Raw genomic sequence first — 20270 nt, 5'->3', positions numbered from 1 at the left:
AAAAAATGAACTAATAACAAAAGTGGCATAGGTTCGTTCATATAAAAATTGTACCGTACTAAATATCGTATTTAAACTGTTTTTCCTGACCGATTTTATACCAAAACTGTACCAAACTGTTTTTACAAATACCAAAACCAAACCGTACCGTGTAAATTATGTACGGTTCTGATTTCCAGTATTTAAAGTTGGTTCCGTACAAAAACCGTACTGAATTACCAAAACCGTACTGACTGACGCCCTTATTTGACACCCTCCAAATGCTACAACCATCCAATGCCGATATGTAGCGATTTAGTGTCTCGGTCAGTAAAGTGCCACATGGCATTTATCCACGGCTATTCGTGGAAATATGATGTGGATGTTGCGAAAAAGAAAAGACTGTGACGTGTTTCACTCAGCGCTGCTCTCTCTCTCTCTCTCGGGCAAGAAAAGAGGGGGGAAAAGAAATTGAGAGACAAAAAAACGTCGACTTGTCTTCCTTTCTCCGCGCTTCTTGTTGCTGTATTTATATTTCTCACATCATCACTTCTTCGCTCTCTCCCTGTCTCTCGCACAAATCTATTCTTCTGAAGCTTTCCCTGCAAGTTTAGGGCTTTTTTTCTTCTTTCGTTTTTGTTTTCTTTCGGATTTTATTGTTTGTTGTATTGTGGAAGAGAAGCGGTGGTGAGCCTTGGAGGTACGTCCATTTTCAATTTTTTTGATTTCCGTTGCCCTAGAAGTTCTGATCTAATCGTAGCTTTCAAAATTTCATTTTTCCTCTGTTTCTTTTCGTTCTTGGTTTGATCGTAAGAGCTGTTGCGTTTTATTCCCTTCTTGTTGTTGATAATTCTTCGATTGAACCATTATTTTTGCCAATTGTAATCCGGTGATCGTATTTCAGGTCTTTCTTCAATGCCGATTTAGGATTTCTTTTAGTTGTTTTAGAAATTGAATAGGTTTTGCATTCCTGTCGTTGGTTAGTTGTAGGTCTAGTTGCTTGATTTCGGTTTCTATGTCGCATCGGTTTCACCTTCCAAGTGAAGGGGGTTAGCAGGTGATCGAGTGTTCTGGGTTGGGGAGTGGTGGGCGGGGATTGAGAACATGACTGATTTTCAACCACGGCAACAGAAGCAGGAGAGTAGTGATGCCTGTGCTGAGTTCCAATGGGGATTGGAGGAGTTCATGCGGGGTCAGTTGGATGAATGTATGTCATTGGCTTCCTGTAGCTCTACTCGTGATCAGGAAGCTGACGATGAAGAGGGTGATCAGCTTGTGCGTCGGAGGAGACGTTCCGATCTCGAAGGAGATGACCTGGCTGAATCTTCTGCTGTTCGAAGGCGCCATTCTCGAATTTTAAGCAGCTGGGCTGCGCGGCAGGCTGAGGAGATGATCACCACAATAGAGAGGAGGAATCGTGAGTCTGAACTCATGGCGCTTGCCGGTTTGCATACTGTCTCCATGCTTGATGCTTCCTTCCTGAGAGAGTCGCAGTCTCCAACCTCCCGGGGACAAGGGGTAGCCGAAAGGCCAAACACTCGGGCATCTGCTCTCCTGCAAATGTGGCGGGAGCTAGAAGACGAGCATTTGCTCAGTCGAGAAAGGGTGAGGGAAAGGTTGAGGCAACAGAGGAGTGTTGATTCTAACACTAACCTCTCTGGCACTAACATCTCTGTAGGCCGAGAGAGTGAGCCCCGGAGTAGTTCGGAAGATGCTAGTGAGAGCGAGATGGATTACGGGACGTGGTCCCAAGGGCAAACGGAATCACAGAATGAACATGATGGCCACAATGATTCTAGTCGTGATTCTAGCCGCGAGCAATCTCCTGATGGAGAAGTTGAGAGGGAAAGGGTGAGACAAATTGCTCGGGGATGGATGGATAGTGGCATTAGTGACCATGCATCAAATATTTCCCAGCGGAATAACAACCAAAGGGAAGAATGGCTTGGTGAAAATGAACGTGAAAGGGTGAGACTTGTCCGGGAGTGGGTTCAAATGACTACTCAACAGAGAAGTGGCCGTGGCAGCAGAAGAGAAGACCAGACTATGGGAGTGGGTGCTCAGATTGACCGGGTTCGTAACGGGCTGGTGGTTGACCAAGATGAAGGACAACCGGAGCATATCCGACGGGATATGCTGAGATTGCGTGGAAGACAGGCTATCATTGATTTGCTTGTAAGAATTGAAAGGGAAAGGCAGAGGGAACTTCAGGGGTTGCTAGAGCATCGGGCTGTTACAGACTTTGCTCACCGTAACCGTATTCAGGTCAGTCGGTTATCAGAATGTTGTTTCTTGAATTTATGCAATTTTATTTATTTCTTTCTTACCTATATAGAAACTAATGATACTCACCATAGTTATCATGTGTTTCCCTTTCAACTAAATCATCCAAGATATGCTAGCCTTAAAATATTAGCACCTGATACATTGGGAAAGAGGGGTAGAAATTCTGTGAGCATGGGAGAGTTTTTGATGTTTTTTTCCTGATGTTAGGATATTTGTTCTTATAGATGCTTTTGTGTTGATTTTTTAAGTATCATTGCATAAGTACTTTTTATTCATTAATAATTGATTAATTAATGGACTACTTTGCTTTACATAAAATTTATTATGTTGGCAATTTCTGCTGTTTTATTCTGTTTCATATCCAATAATGCAGCTAAACTTATGGCATAAAAGTTACACGTATTTTACCGACTTTCGTCACTAGATATCTAATCTGGGCGGCAGTGGAACTTCAAGAAGATTCTTTTCCTTAAAAAAATAATGAAAAAGAAAGAAGATGCATGAAAGGAGAAGGGATGAGAAAATTGTTAGAAAGCAGACAATGAAGGAAATAATTCTGGGAAACAGAAGACAAATTTAAACCCCAAGACACCCAAATGCCCAACTAGATGGAGATACAAAACAAATTGGAAATCAAAGAGACCATGCTACTACTGAAGACAGAAAGTGTCACGTCAACAAAATGACCTAATATAGTTCTAAAATCCCTCATATCCATCCAGTTGAATGTAAACCCTGCGAACCCTTTATTTTTTTGTTTTACAATTTACTTGGATTATTTAATGGAAACAAGATGAATTGAGCTCACTTATCGCAAGAAAAGAGAAAAAACAAAAGGATGAATTCAGCTGGCATGATTAGTGAATTGGTAAATACAGAATTGCTAATTTACTGAACTTGTTATGGATTTATTGGCGGCCTGTAAAATAGTTTGTATTGAATGTGACACTTTTGTCCTACTACCTACAGGATTCAGGGTTTCTTTCTTTTCTTTTTTTTTTTTTTTGGGGGGGGGGGGGGAGGGATGAAGTATATCTTTGTCATGGGAGATGGAAACCTGTGGGTTGTTGAAACCTAATACGTGATTACATATCTGGATTTGTAATTTTTTTCTTCTCCATATCTGGGATTAAGTATCTTAGTCTCATGGTGCTAAAAGTGCAAAATACAAATTTTTTGTTCTAGAGGTGCCTTTATTACATTGAACAGTGTAAACACCACCTTCCAGAGCTCCATAGCTCACATGTAGGAGTATGGGAACATTTGTAAGGAAACTGCTGTAATGCTGTCATTTCTTCAAAAACTTAAAATTGGACTGATTTTTTTTTTTTTTTGGGTAAAACCACAATGCTAATTGATGTGTTTGCCTACCCTAAATTAAATCCTTGGTAATTGTGCTATGAAACATTCTAAAAGTGAGCTTGAACACTTTTATTTGCACTTATGCAAAAATTGAAGTGGATCCACCAATTACGTTATAAACCATAACCATCTGAGGAGTAGAACATGGCCTTTTATTGAAAAAACCAATGGTGCCTTCATTTTTTCCCATTTGTATCAATCTGCTTAGTAATCATGAGTACTTGGGCAGTTTTTATTCATGTTTTTCTATACATTTCATTTACCATTATTCTCTGTAAAGTATCTACTTCATTGTCTATTATGCTAGCAGCACGAAATCTAATTGAAATTGCGATGCTTTGGGTACATTGGAAATCTGATACTGTGTCATTTCCCAGTCACTTCTGAGGGGTAGATTCTTACGAAATGAAAGATCTATTGAAGAAGAGAGGCCACCTTCAGTGGCAGCTGGAGAATTAGGTCAGTTAAGACAACGCCATACCGTATCCGGCTTGAGGTATGTGTTGTTTTCTTGCTATATCTATTGTAATGTTTTCATGAGTTATTTTCAGTCTATGTTAAGCCAAATGATCTCAGATAATAATTTACCATGTATTGGGGTTCTATTTTGCTTCTATCTTGGGATAAGGGATCAACAAAGATACAATTCAAAAAAATAACAAAAATATTACATGATAACAAAGATAGAGACAATTACAAAGCACTGATATAGGTAATCTTCTTTTGGTGTTGCCTTCAGCTAAAATTTCAAGTTGATTACAGGATTTCCTCAAGTTGATTTCAGGTTAGCCTCCTAGCAAAAGTTGTTGGGGGTAAGACTGTGTAGGAAAAGTGCCCCTAGACTTTGCTTGTGCGGAAGCCTTTGGCATCGGGTTCACCCTTTGTTGTTATTCTTGGTTTTTTTTTTTTTTTTTGGGGGGGGGGGGGTGTGGTGGTCAAGGGGTAAAGGGAAATGAGAAGAGGCAGCAAATGGAGCTCTAGTAGCCAATTAAGATCATTAGGTATTCTTTTTTGCAAAGTTGATTCTATTGATTATGCTTACATTCCTTTAAAGACTTCTGGTCATTTGAATTCCTAGTCTCCTACTGTTAGAGATTTTCCACTCAAACTCAAATAGCTAAGCATCCCGCCCATCACTTTAAATTCCCCTGTTCCTTTAGAGCTGCAGTGACTGCAACTACTTGATCCCACCTCATTACCAACTGAACCATACATCATGATATTGTAGCCCCCTTGATGTAGTAACAGTAGAATTGTTTCCCTGTCCAACTCCAAAAGAACCAGACCAATGGGTTTGATCCAAAAAGAGTTGGACTTAATTTAATATAGTATTTTAGTTTTAATTTTTATTCTGTAAATTGTCTTAGTTCTCCTAATGTAGGGGTGAGTGAGGTTTTGGTTTGAACATTGTTTTTGAGTTCTATAGTTCAACTAGAGTTTGTGTTTTATTTCCTTTAAGTAGTCTGTATTAGGATGCAATTTAATTGAGAGATAGGCTTAGTGTTACTCGATTGTGAGATTTCCTTCCCCGTATTAGGATGCAATTTACTAGGCTTAGTGTTCTTCTTCTTCTTCTTCTTCTTCCTATTCTTCTATTTTCCCTTTTTGTGAAAGCTCACCATAGCAACATGGTAGAAGATCTCGCTCTCGAGAGAGATCTCGACCATCTCGGTGAGATCTCGGTCGAGATATACAATTTTTTGGCGTCAACTCGGTGGCCCATCTTGGTGGGTTTTAGGGTCCCAATTGGGTTGAAACTTGGTATTTAGCTTATTTAAGGCCTTTTGAACACGTTGGTGGCCTTGGATTTGTTAGAAACAACCCTATGTATGATTTCTAAGTCTACCCATAGTGTGAAACCAAAATATAGTAGGATTAGGGAATGCAATGTTATACAACGTGTAATATAGAACCTTTAAAGCATATAAATGAAAAGCAAGTATCTCAAATGCATTAACTAACTTAAATGTTATCAAAATTCCATCCATATGAGTATCACAATCTCAATTTTCAAGAATAAAATAATTATACAACCATTAGAAGTTCTATATAAGTCATTAAATCATAAATTCATAAGACAAGTAGAGAATGATTGATCTTCTTTGTTGTAGATGTGCTAAGAGTAGTTGCAAGTGAAAATTCAGCCAAAATCTACAAAAAAAGGCAAAAATTGAGAGTTCCAGCGAGATCCAGGGCGAGATATGGTGAGATATAGCGAGATATGGCAAGATCTCGAGCGAGATATCCCAACTCGCAGATCTCAACCTCCATCTCTTTTCGCCAAGGTGAAAAAACGAGATATCTCGCGAGATCTCCCACCATGCATAGCAAGCCATTCCCAGGCTTGCATTAACCTCAAGAGGGGTTAATTCATGGGGTTATTCCTGCTATTTGGTTCTCCTTTCTTCTTGATGCATATCCAGCACCAAACTAGGGTATTTTCCTCTATTTTTAAATCAACCAAGTTTTGATAGACATAGGCATTGGGCCTTGTCCCATAAGTTTATGTGGTCATGGGCCTCATAGTTGAGTGTCTAGGCCAAGTATGAATAAATGTTTTGATTATGTAAATTCTGCCCTACTTAATGTATAAGGGTGGAGTAGTCTATTATAATGATTTATATTAGTTTTAAGTATCTGTGTCATAAGTCTTGTAGGTGTCCTAGGTCCAATAGGTTTTGAAGGTTCTATTTCTTTTAAGAGCTTGATTCCTTTTTGATTATGAGTTCTAAGGCTGATTAGAATCTTATTCATTTCACCCCTCTAATCTTGAGGGAAGAATAGAAACAGTTCTGATTGTTGATTATCTTCTCTCAAGCTTGGAGTGCTTTTATGCATGTTGCTGTTGCAAGTTTGCAACTATTGGTTTTTGTCAATATTGGTCAAAGAAAGTCCAAGGCTTGACTATTTTATTAAAGTTATTGGTGAAGTCAAGCCAGATCCTTGCTATGAGTGAATAGATAGCTTTCAAGAAGCCATTCCATTCACTCCATAGCTCAAGGCTTCCCCATCTAGGTATCTCGCAGCCTAAAGTTTATTCCTCTTTCCTAGTACCTTGTTATTTTTATTTTGATTTTCTTGAATTTTTGGACTTCCCAACACACCCAAAATTTAACATAAAATCTTCACCAATCTAACCGTTAGATCTATTTCAAACTTGGAGGATCTTTCTTTTGTTTTTACCTACATTCTCCCAAGTTTCAGCCATGTCAAGAAATTTATCCTGTACCTCCCATGGGATGGGTTAAGTATCTTTAATAATCTAGGCATCATTTAAGTGTGCATTACTTTTATACATATGGCTCTAACATAACCATTTTCACCTAGAACCAAACATATCACCCCATATGAGTTGGTTCTTTTAAAAGATATTGGAAAAACTGGCCCTCAAATTGAGGTTACATCAGTTCCTTTGAGATGACTTTCAGAGCAATGAGAGGCTAATTAAGTTTGTGTAGTATAGTTGCCTTGAGCATTTAGTATGGAATTTTGCTAAATTCCGGTGATATTTCGCTAAATGTTGGTAGTGTCCGAAACAAAATTCATGTCGAAGTTTGAAATTGCAATATTTTGTCGAAATTTTACTGAAATTTTGAAAATTTTCAGCGAAATTGCAATATTTTGTCATAATTTACCAAAATTTTGGAAACTTTCAGCGAAATTTAATGGAGATCTCAAAAATTTCGGTTAAGTTTTGAAAATTCCAAGGGGTTGTACTATATAAGGCTTATGTCTATGGATTTGGATATGGTGGTTCATCTGCATATGGGTATGGGGATGGATCAAGTGCACCATTTGTGGACTTCATCTTTGGATATCCATCAGGACCAACACAACTAGTTATGCCAATTCCACAACCGGGTTGCACTTGATGGTCATTTAACACATTCCCTAGGGTAGGATATTTACTTTATGTTGGTGATGCTACCTATAGAAGGGTAGGGAAGGACTATAGGATAACTTTATATGTACCATGTCATGTCCTCCTTATGTCCAGCATTCAAAATGCTCCCCCATGTCTCAGTGGATGGATCTAGCCCAACATTGAAGCTTTTATTAGATTAAACTAGGTCTCTTTCATTGTGTATATTTGTTATTGTGGACATCTAATGTTTAGTATGATGTATCTTATTTGGTCATATAGTGTTATTCATCATTCATTGTAATTTTTAACCGATTATTGACCTCCACACTTCTTGTATATTGAATTCTAGTTTATTGTACTTGTTGGTGCATTTTAATGAAAATCTTGGTGTTGTCTTGTCTACCATCCACATTTACATTTTTGAAAATGCATGTGCCAGACTTCCAGTTTAGCCGGGCATGTGCTGATCAAGAACACCCCTTTAGGCTAGGTTTTATGCAAAAATAATACTTCTATTGTGTTTATTGGCCTCAAATTAGGTTGGACACTAAAAACCACCAAATAGAAAAACACGAAAAACCGACCGAAATTCCAAAGTTTCGCCCACCAAACGAAACAAAATTTTGAATATTGCTTGAGCACATATTTAATCAAGGTTTTGTAATTTGGAACTATATCTAGGGTCAGTCTCTGTTGATTCCGATTGATTCAATTCTAAGTGAATCATTTTGATATTGGCTGGACTTCTTGCTCTGCTGGGTTGTGTAGAATTGGGATATTCTGGCATTAAACTTGGCCAGTTGGCCCTATTCTGTTAGAGTTATAGAGCCACTTTTTAAAGTCATATCTTTGTCACAATCCTTGGCAACAGCTGTTCTGTATGGGTTCATTGTTGATTGCCGGACACATTGCTACGTTAAGCATGGTGAGACTTATAGTTACTGTATCGGAAAATTTTGTCAGCAGTTTCAATAGCATACTTTGTTCATGTGATCATCATGTTACAAATGCTTATCTGCTCCATTTGGTAATAGCTCAATTCTCTGACTGAAACATCTCATGCTCCCTTCATGGGTTGTTGAGCCAGGATGGCAAGTATGGACTCTTGATACATCTTTTGGTCAGTGATCAGAGTTTTTCTTTATGAATTACCTTCTTGTGGTAAGCTAGGTTTTCTTAATAGACTGCCTTATTTTGAACCTTTTTTGTTTCCTTTTCGTAATAAAATATTGATTTCAACAAGGAATACATAAGTTGTTATAGTGGAGTTGAGGATCTTTGGAATAGATATAGTCAGAAACGAATGCTGTTGAAGAAACATAGTACTACCAGTAGGTGACTATTGGAACTCAATTCATATCAGTGGGTATTTCAATGTGTAGGTGTGAATGTGTGATTTATTATCATAGAAGAGTAAAAAAAGAACAGAGAGGCAGAAGATGACCTAGAGATGAGGGTGATAGAGTTATGATACAGTTAATATTGCATTGTATATACTATAAATTGCACAAAATGATCAAGATGTTCATGTTTGACCTGAAATAGTTCTGAGACTTATTTGAGTTGTGACAGAAATTCTCTTATCTTTTTCACCAAGCCTCTTTTTTTTTTTTTGGGGGGGGGGGAGGGGTGTTGGAGGATTGGAAGGGGATCCAACCTGAGTCAGTTTTGGTGACTGGTTAACTGGTCTCATTCAAGTTGATTTGTCAGGATAATGCCTAAGGTTCAGTAAGATTATCATCAAATGGCATAACATTATTGGCTTCTTCTCTTGTAAGATGTGTTTCATCCTTACAAATGCATAGAGACAATTGCTTATATTTGACTCCTGGTGTAGTCCTGTGGTTTTTGTGAACTCATTAGGGTATAAGTCAACTCCAGAAGGATAAGTTGAGTTGGAGTTGAGAAAATTTGAGTTCACATTTACATAAAAGGAATCAAAGTAGTGGCTGCAGCATGTTGAGTCACTTCGTCAATGGTTCCAATCTGCCCAGCCTGCTGACCCATGAATTCTTGAGAGTGGAATGACTGGCGGGTAAGACAGAATACCTGCTGGCCCATGAATTCTTGAAAGTGGAATGACAGGTGGGTAAGACAGAATAGGTGGGCACTGTTAACCAAGCCGAGCCTTGTTCTTGCAGATAGGTGGTGATAGTAACCAAGCCGAGCCTTGCTTATAAATGATAATTCAAATGTTGAAAATTCGAACTTAGCATCTTCCTTCAACAATCCTAGTCTTCTTATTGGATATTTCACCATAGTGTCATCATCTAACTGGTACTTACTCTCTTGGGCATTCTCTTCAGTACTGAAGTCTTTGGTCCTAAACATTTGTTAGATGAAGGATGAAGATGGGTGTGTTGTATATTTTTTAGAGGAAGCTAAGGTTTTCTCACTTTCCATGGTTGCTTGTGTAAAATGATGATTTGATCTTCTAGTATATTTCCTGTGTCCTGAGAAAATTATACAAGGAAGAACATGACTTCAATCCTTGTTTTTCCTGGGTTTAATCTTTAATGTTCTTATCATGTCTAAGCTTATTCTTAATCTTACCACTAGCTTGCATGACTGAATATATCCTTTAGTCTTGTACGTTGTAACTAGATACTGGTGATGGTTTTCACCTAGTGGTTTGTTCTTAGTCCAAGTGATCATGTTGACTGCTTAATTGAAAAATTAGCTGTAGGCTCCATTGAAGCACTTAGTTGAGTGGATAACAGTCTTAAATGTAGATTTGAAACTAAATGGAAGACATTTATCTACCTTGTACTCCCTCTCCTATCCTCTTAATATCAATGGACAAAGTAAAACATTAGTATTAGTATTATGAATGTACAAATATAAACCCAAAAATGTCCTGATGCTGCTGCTTCAAGATGGTAGGGAGGTGAGTGAATTATGTCTACACCCTGTGGGATTTATTATTTAACAAACATCCCCCTGTGCCTAAGACTACTCTTGCTGACTCTTCTTACAAGTGGGAAAAATTGCAAAATTACTAGATTAATTTTACTAACCTGTGAGTTTTATTTTGTATTACAAAAAGTTACCTTTGAGTTTTATTTTACAAACCTAATCATTTCCTCTACTTGACAAAATCAGACCATATTAAGTTCAAGTTTACTGAACTAATCGACAGGTGGTATTTTCCTCAATGGTGAATGTTTCTTCACAGTTTTACCCTTCATTTGCATCGTTGTTCTTTCCAATGAACATCTTCACTAGGCGGTTGTCTTCTTCCTTCTGCCTATGTCTGTGTTTCTTTGCTTGTCGTTACGTCCTTTTTTTCTTTCTTTTTTATATCAAAGAGAATGATTTCTTTAAGTTGTAGAACTCCAATCATTAGACTCTAGGTACTTCCTTCAAAAAACTAGCTTCCAATGATTAACTTTAGGAAGCTAGATAAGATTGAGAATTTATTCATCGTTAATTCAATTTTTACGAGCAAGAAAAAAAGTCCCCCTAAAAAGCCACTGAATTTCTACTAGCAGGAGCATAATGGTCAATCAAAACTCAAACCCTTCTTTTCTATCCCTGAGCTCCGTTGCCTTCTCTTTTTCCCTTTCCTCTGATGGTTGTCAGTGGGATTTCCTATCAATCCAAATTATAGATGATTAAAGAAAATAGCATGCTGCAACCTTGTAACCTAAGAGGAGCAAAGATGATTCTAGATGGAGGCAGCTGTAATGGCAAAATTGATAATGTGGGAGAAGCAAGAGAACTAGAAACCTGACAGTAGTAATGTTGATCTTGTTACTTGGTCAGGTTGAGTCGCTGGGATTCCATTGTCTCACTGCCTACCCTTAAGGTTTTTGCTGTGGGACACTTTCACTTCCACGGAAGAGGTGTTTTTAAAGAATTTGAATCTTTCTGGCATTTCGAACAGGAAGTCACGGTTTTGTGTCTTGCATCAAGTCAGACATTTACCAAACCAGCTATACTTTGAATCTCTAGAAAAGTTACTTCTTGAATGTGTTATGTTGAAAAGCTGATTCGTTTCCAACTCCAGTTGATTGCAGTAGGGACAAGAATGAAGCTCAGGAGTTCTTTGCTAAAGGGAAAGATCAGAGTGAAGGGTAAAGTGGGTTTGAGGGTAGTTTGGGAATTTTGAAAATACAGTACATGCTGAGTCATTGGTCAACCTCATTTCTAAACAGTAGGGGTGCATTTGATTTATAACTTGAGACATAGGGGATCTAAACACAATAGAATGATTCCAGGGGTGTATATGTAATTTGCTCTAGGTGGGTTGCTGTGAAATTTTTCTCTGGGTGTTGCTCTCACATGTGTGCTTATGTGAAGGACGCTGCTTCTCTCATGAATCTCTGTGCTGCTTCAGTTATATTTCTTTTTTATTAGTTTCCTGGCCTTTTATTTTAGCCTTTCTACGTAAGTTCTGGATTGTGGCTATTGTTGTGATCTGTTGGCTCCCCTAACAATAATCTGCCATGTTATTAGGGAAGGATTTCGGTCCAGGTTAGAAAATATTGTTCGTGGTCAAGCAACCAGTCACTCTGATGTGTCATCTAACAATAATATTAGTCCTCATGGAAATGACCAAACTCAATCAGGCCCCTCGCAGGGAGGTTTCAAATGAAAACCATGAGCAATCTCAAACTGGGATTCTGGAGGCTGACCTCAGTCGGCTGCCAGAGCAAACTGGGAGCTTGCTTAATAATGCAGGTCCTGAAAGGAGGAACTGGCAGGAACAAATTGCAGAAAATGAGAGGAGAGACTTGCAACAGTCTACTGAAGCTGACCTTAATCAGTGGCAAGATGTTAATGGGCAAGAAATGAATGGAAACTGGCAGGAGACTACTGCCAGTGACTGGACCCGGGAAGCTTCAGGGAATGAAGGTGGAGAAGATGGCCATCTACAAGAAATTCACGAGTGGCATGAGGCTGGCTCTCAGGATGCTGTGCAAAATTGGCCACAAGGACCTTCTGATCTACCAAGAACTCGGCGAGCTATTCCTATTAGACGAGTCAATAGATTCCATCCACCAGACGATGATAATGTTTACAGCATGGAACTGAGGGAACTCCTAAGCAGGTAATTTTTTATAATTATCTTCTTGCGGTATTTGTCTTATTCTTTTACTATTCATTGGGTTGTGGAGTAGGTTTTGGTGGGATTCACATCCTCTGTAATTCCATTCCCTACAATTCCTATCTAATTTAAAATAAATTTGAATTTTATTTAAACCCACCCATAAATTTGAATTTTATTTAAACTCTAGTTTGTTGGGTAACCTTTGGATTACTTAAATGGCACAATCCTATGAGGGAATTGCAGGGAATTATAGGAAAGGGAATTACAGAGGATGTGAATCCGTTTTGGTGATGGTTCACATGTGTGCTTAATAGAATTTTAACTTACCTTGTAGGAGAAGTGTATCGAATCTTCTTCGAAGTGGGTTCCGTGAGAGCCTGGACCAGTTGATACAGTCTTATGTAGATAGACAAGGTCGTGCTCCCATTGACTGGGATCTGCATCGAACATTGCCTTCTCCTAACTTACCAGATCAAGATCAGGAGCAGCAGAGAGATCAGAATGAAGGTCAAGATACTGCTGGTAGACCTCCACTTGTGATGCCTTCTCCACCAGTTCCCCCACCACAGCCAATTTGGCAGCAGGATCTTCATAATGCTCATTGGTCACGCCACAGCATGCATCGCTCAGAAATTGTGGGCTATCTTTCCTCTATAACTCATAAAATGTGATTCTTTCTGGTTTTCTACCTTCTCTAAAATCTGATAAGCAAGTCATTGAATCATTTTTAGAATGTACAGACTTGGGATTGTCTGGTGAGGTTCCTCTTTTATTTTCCCCTTACTTTTCTGGTGGGTTGCTTACTGTTGAGTTACCAAGCTTAAACAACTTTTACTTTGATCAGGACATCAAATTGCATTACTCATAATGTCCTTAGAGCTATGTAAGAGTCTCAGTTTCTAGGGTTGTGCCCAAATTGATTCTGCCAGGAAAATTGGACATGCGGAGGACTTTTTTCAGGGTATATCGCAGTGGCCAGCTGTCTGTACAAACACTTGTTTCTTTATGAACTCCCCTCAATTTTTGCTTATTTGCGATTGTGAATTATGTACCTCCTGTGTCCAAATTGATCGTCTATACCAACTTGGTTGATCAGCATTCACCTTTGTTTAGTGCCCGCATTATAGTGGTAGCCTGTTTAGGTCTTAAAAAAAAACCCACCACTGTGTTAGTTTATTATGGAGCTGCTTTATGCAGCTTGTTATGGCATTGTACAGATTCCTCTTCTTTGCATACAAAGTATCCTCAAATGGGATAACTGATACAACATGTAGAAGCAGTTATACAGCAGTGTATGATTTCCTAGTGGAATTTAAAAGTAAGATGGGCTGCTTTCTAGTGTCTCTTAGGTCATGGATGAATTGAGTGTGAGTCATCTTAATTTGCTTAGCAGAATATCTCTTTCTTTTATGTGGCTTTGTTGCATACTTGAGAACTGAATGTGAGTACTGATTTGGAACAGGAGTGGGAGATCGTTAACGATTTGAGAGCTGACATGGCTAGGCTTCAGCAAGGGATGAGCCACATGCAAAGGATGTTGGAAGCCTGCATGGATATGCAACTTGAGTTGCAACGCTCAGTCAGACAGGAGGTATCTGCAGCTTTGAATCGGTCTGCTTCCGGTGAAGGTCTGTGTACATTCCTGGAGTAGTCTAATTTTCTAATTGCTTGCTTTTGTATAATTTGATAAGATCCCTCTAATCCAATATCAAAACTAATACAGAAACCGAGAAATCAACAAGTTAATCTGGCTTTGATGGTACCAGTCATCCCCACAGCATTCAATGCTGCCCAGAAACCATTCATATACATTTGATAAGATCCCTTAAATCTAGTAGTATGAAATTCAATATCAAAACAGAGAAATTGACAAGCAGATCTGGTTTTATGGTGCCAGTCACCCCAACACCGAGTGGTGCCCTCAGCCAGAGGCTGCCCTAACTCACACAACAAATGGCGGACGTCCTCCTCCAAATTCCCCCTATTTATAATCCCCTTAAACTCCCGTTAACTCACTCTCTCTCCTCCACATGTCTACCTCCCAGGGCCCTATCACAATTATTTTCCCAATTCTCTTACAAAAAGAATCTCTTCAGTGCTTACTTCACTGCTTTTTTCTTTGTGAGTGCTTACTTTACTGTTCAAGGTCATTGTTCTTTCTTATCTTAGATATTTTAATGGAATATGGAAAGACGTGTCCAGGAATTTTAACTTCACTTTTGCTTATAAAATTTTTTAGCATCTTTATTTGCATTTTTAAAGGGAGGTTGTGTGATGCAGCAGTTTTTGGGCATGCTTGATTGAGGAAAATCTTTCATCCGTGGGTGGGTGTCTAGAATTCCTTAATCAAGTTGCCTACACTTTTCTGAGAAAACATGCAGATATTTCATCAGAAAGTTATTAGTTTCTTTATTATATGCCTAAAGTAATTTATGTTTTAGACCACTACAATTTCCTCTTGCTTTGGATGGAATACTTTTGTCTTTTTTGGGTTTATTTCTCCTCATAGTTGATCGGTATACATTTCATGCATTGCAGGAGGAGCAGGCGTAGAATCATCGGAAGACGGATCAAAATGGGGTCATGTGAAGAAGGGTACTTGTTGTGTTTGCTGTGATAACCATATTGATTCTCTATTGTACAGGTAAGTTAACATATTTGTAGCTTTGCCAAGAAGATTTTAAGACCAAAAGCATTCGCTTTGGGAAAAAAATTGTATTGGTAGCCTATATGCCATGGCAAGGTTACCATTGAAGATTCAATGCTCATAGGCGCGAGCATCTAACCAATGAACCCCCGGAACCTAATTTCTTTTCTGACAAAGTCAGCCAAGCCAAGAAAAGCCTTAATCCTATAAAAAAGCACGTGCCATATTATTCAGTTGCGAGCCATTGCCGAGTTTTAGGTTGGCGCATGCCAGAACAATGAATAGAGTACTATTGTTTCTTGTTATTTAAAAACACCTATTTTTTTGAAATTTGCAGATGTGGTCATATGTGCACTTGTTCAAAATGTGCCAATGAGCTGGTTCGAGGTGGAGGGAAATGCCCGCTGTGCCGTGCACCCATTGTTGAGGTGATACGAGCTTACTCCATCCTGTAAAATTGGAGGGAGAAAAATGTTGAAGGACAAGATGCTGGAGTTTATTTTCCCCTTCTAATTGTCTTCAGTGGAATTAAGGCTCCTCCAGGTTCTTCATCTGTAGATTTTCATTTTTCCTTCTTTCTTGCCTGCTGTTCTGATTAATTGTTTGAACATATATGCAAAATGTAATCCCTTAGAATAACAGTCCTAAATTCAATCCTTCATGGTCTCAATAAAGGTCTCAAAATTGACTTTTGCCTACAAATTTCAACATTGAGGGTGCGAGAAAAGGGGTAGAAGCAAAGAATTCACTGCATGTTGCATCAATGGGTGTTCTAAAAAAGATATATGTATATTATGCAAGGATTTTTATCATTCTGTGGTGAAGAATTATCATCATTGGGTGATAATCCCTCTGTTTGAGCTGCAGGAGGAACTAGTACCTGTTCGATAACCGATTCAGGATGTTGGCTTGAAATGTGACTTTTTGGTTTTACATATTACGTATACTGAATTGTTCTATGGTATTATCACTGCATGGAGATCTTATGTATATTGAAGATACGGGGACCCTTTATTGGGCTACCATCATCTTCCAGAACATGGTTAATCAAGAAATAATTCATTTGGGTTCCCAAGTTACCCAACAAAGGGAATTGTCAACAAGACCTTCACCAAAAAAGAAGAAGCAAGAAGCGTACTAAGGGAGTGATTCCAACAAAGAAAGATCCAGAAAACGAAACTGGCATGGTACATTTTCCCACAAAAAATTATAGAAGGTGGTAATTTGGGGCAAAAACTATTAGAACTTGATTTTTACATCCTTTTTTAATCATGTTTCCCTTATCTGCGAACTGCATTGTAGAAGACAAGCAATGGGTGAATGAAGAAAGTGACTGAATGGTTGGTGATTAGTGAGTTGTGAGTTCAATGTGTCAAGTGTTGGTGGCTGAATTCAGTTAATAATGAGAGTTGTGATGGTTATAATGGTTTTTTACCCCAAAAAGAAAAGAAAATTAGTTATAGTGGTTGGATTGTGTTTAAATTTGAAATTCGAAGTGTATTATAAGCAACCGCTGGTAGATAACGCATCAACAACGCTTGAAACTTCAACAGAAACTATTTGCAAAATGGAGATCTATCCCATTTGTTTTCTTGTAGTTATTCTTGGCATGACGACAGTTAGTTTCTGCAAAAATGCAAATGTTCCCACCCCCAAAAAAAAAAAAAAAAAAATTCAATCCTGGATCTGCCCCTACTTGGGGGGCTCTTCAATTGAGAGACCAGTCAGTTATATGATTATGTTGGTGAAGAATTTAGCTGGTTGTTAAACCATTCAACTCCAACACTTGAGCAGACCAACCTGACTCTGGTCGAAGTCATTTGAGCAAATCTGATCTGCTGGGAATCTGCGGATGAGAATCTGATCCTGCAATCACTGAGAGAGATCATTAGACATAGCCGATCGTTGTGATCGGCAATCTATCTCCGATGGTCAAGTGAGTCATTGGGAATTTAAATCCCTTTGAAAGCGGAGCTTCCATGATTTCTTTGGCTAACGGATGCTAGCTCACCAATTTATAATACTCTTCTCCATCTTTTTTGTATAATCTTTCGATCCTTCCATCCATGATCTTGAATCTCTTGTTAATCTTAGATTCGTGTAGAAAATTTATATTGTTACTCTATTCATCCTTCCTCCTTGCTTTCGATCACATCTGCTTTTGTAAGTTTTGGATTGATTTACTCTACTTTCTGCTGGTTTCTTAATCGAGTTGCATTTTCAGGATTCTTTTCTAAAGGTAGATTATTTGAATTTCATTGTGATTTTGTCCTTGTCCTTCAGATTTGGAATTCACCTCCATTGAATGCCTTCTGGATCCTTGCTTTCGAGTAGGTCGAATTGGCTTTCTCCAACTCGAGAAGGGAGATTTAGGCCTGTCCGGATTTCCACGGCTGGAGCTACTACAGTTGGAGTTACTCCTAACTGACAGGCGTAAACTCTAAATAGATCTTGAGTTTGGAGAATTTGTTATTGCATCAAGACCAAGCATGCATCAAATTGATGTAGATCTAGTAATGGTTGAGACGTTCCCGCTATCACCCAGGATAACCATTTTCATGTTGAATCCAATTCTCCGAAACTCCTCTTGGCAAGATCTCCGGCGGAACTCTCTGCCTTTGCTTTGAAGCCAAAGGCGGTTGTGTTATATCCTTTTTGGTCTCCTTGGGCATTGACCACAACTCCCTCTGACTTGTCTCTAGGATTTCGGTCGGTAGAAAATTCTCCATATCTTTCAGAACTTGAGCCATAGCTTCTTCTCAGGCTCCAAAAAGAAATATTATTGCCAGATATATTGGGCCTAATATCTTCCTAGGCACCCAAGTTTAATTCTGCCAAACTCAATTTATGATTTACCTTGAGCCCATGAGCTTGTCCTTGGTTGGAAATATAATTATTTTCAAAGCTTAAAGCAAGCCCAGATCCATTGTCTTGACCCATTTCTAAAAATCCCACACGGTTCACATTTGAAAAAGATCTAGAAGCTGTATCTCCAAGAGTAGAAAGGGAACTTTGCTGATGATGGTGCATTAGGGTGACCTGGTGTGAATTGTTGCCGGCTTTTCTACTAGTTCCAGCTCCACCACTCTGAATTTCCATGCCGTTGCGATTACTAGAGTATTTGGAGCAGATCAAAGAAGCTCCTTGACGAATTGTAGAAATTGGGGGTGTAAAATCACTGGTTCATGAATACTTACTGGAGGCCTCAACAAATTATACTCAATCAACGTTGTTTTCACCAGAAGTTTGCGGATTACTTCTCTTGCCGGACGGGTTGATGTGCTTCCAGTTTTAATCCAATCCCCAAACATGGTGCCACACATATCACTACACTCTATATCTTTAATTCCTTCATAAATTGGAAGCCCCCTACTTTTCAGATGCAGATGCCATTGACAAGATCGTGAATCATGTCCAAAATAACCACAAAAATAGCAAACAAGAGGTAGTTTACTGTACTGCAAATCAACCCAGATCTCACCCTACCTTGGTCTGAACATACGAAGACCTAGCTTAATCGGAGATTGTAGAGACTAAGTTACCTTGATTTCTATAGGCCTTCCAAAATCCTTAAACCTGTTATGAGGTTTCATCTCTTTGAATAGTCCCAATTTGTCACCTATCAGGGTAGCTATCTCTCGGTTCTGTAAAGCTAGTGGAAGATTAATGGCTTTAACCCATATTTCATATTGACCAAACACCACCTGGTTAACTGGCATATCCTGGGCCCCTTTTTTCAGAATTATAAGGTGGTTTTTCACAAGCCAAGGACCTCGATTGAGGGTTGTGTGCATTTCCTGTGAGCTCAAGAAGTTGAATAAAAAAAACATGTGCTCCAACTTGACAAACTTCCAGATATCTTGATATACCCCATGCATTTGCTAGAGAAATAAATACTGTAGAAGCACTGATTCTTTTGGTTGTGATGAGTTTTTCGATAACAACACATTCCCAAACGAGCTCCCTCGGTTGTTGTTGAAGCCCTGTTTCAACAGGGTCCTCATCTGGAATAAAAATATCTGGTGCAAAAGCTTCGCCTAACACAGGTGGGGACGCCATTCTGCACACAAGAAACTAAGAGCTATTTACAATGTTAAGAAGACAACAAGGCATGTGAGTCACTGTAGTGGAGTTTGCAATCCCGATGGTTAAATAAAACAACAAGACATGAATAAACTAAATGACAAAATAGAGAACACTAGAAGAAGTAGATTTCAGAAAGGAAATGTTAGAAAATGGCACTAAGACAAGATATTAACAAGCTTTTTTAATGGTTCACCGTTCACCCCAAAAGTATTTAATAACCTATGTAATAGCGTGTGAAGAGTTGAGCTGCTTCCTAAGACCTGCAGAAAGCTTGTTCACAAGAAAATAAGAAAGAGAGAAGAAAGAAAATCCCAACCCCTCACGGGAATGAATACCTAATAGCGTTCAGGTAAAACAACTAGAGCCACAAGTTGAAATATAGCCGGATAACAAAGTTTCCGAGGAAGGAAGACAAGTACCTACTAGCAAATGCAAATAAAACTTTCCGTAAGAAAGTGATAACAAAGTCTCTAGAGAGAAAACTCAAGCAAACCCTAACCAGAGGGTAAACGATTCACCCCTACTTGGAAAGCTGGGATGGGTATCCGTCCTTCCAAAACTCATAATTAAGCGTTCCTTCTCAAGCAAGGGTTGCATTTAATCTTGGAACTTGACTCGCTTTGGGCCAAGGTAATCAAAGGGAAGTATTTCCCCCACTCTTCCTTGTTTATCCCAAAATACACAAAAACCAAGGGTCACGAATTTGTAATAGTCTTGCATCTACTTTGCCCCTCCTTAAGCCCCTAGTGTTCAGACAAATAGGAAATGGGATAGGTACTGATTTCTAGAATGATCCTTGGATCCCAACTTTAGCTAATAAGGTTATTCTTAAGGAAGTTCATCATAATTCTCATATAAAATGGGTTTCTCAAACAATACTGGAGAGAAATTGGAATATAAATCAACTAATATCACTTTTGCCAGCTCATTATGTAAAATTGTGTCTTCCAGGATTGCTGGAGAGGATGACAAATGGGAATGTTCTTTCATTC

General features: G+C 38.7%; 1 protein-coding gene across 1 annotated transcript; it reads left to right on the top strand.

Annotated features, from left to right (window-relative positions):
* Positions 1–402: 402 nt before the first annotated feature.
* On the top strand, positions 403–16840 carry LOC149023674 (uncharacterized). The gene is given in 9 exon segments (XM_089144201.1): positions 403–679; positions 884–2244; positions 4005–4123; positions 11951–12074; positions 12076–12545; positions 12880–13180; positions 14008–14173; positions 15084–15189; positions 15530–16840. Coding segments are annotated over 8 exon segments (2565 nt in total). The 5' UTR covers positions 403–679; positions 884–1083; the 3' UTR covers positions 15648–16840.
* The last annotated feature ends 3430 nt before the right edge of the window (positions 16841–20270 follow it).

The sequence above is a fragment of the Hakea prostrata genome, chromosome 2 (assembly GCF_041222555.1).
Source record: "Hakea prostrata isolate BN-2017 chromosome 2, UWA_Hpros_2, whole genome shotgun sequence".
Classification (NCBI taxonomy): Eukaryota; Viridiplantae; Streptophyta; class Magnoliopsida; order Proteales; family Proteaceae; genus Hakea; species Hakea prostrata.
The sequence above is the reverse complement of the archived record's forward strand: the minus strand, read 5'-3'. Positions and strand labels throughout refer to the sequence as shown.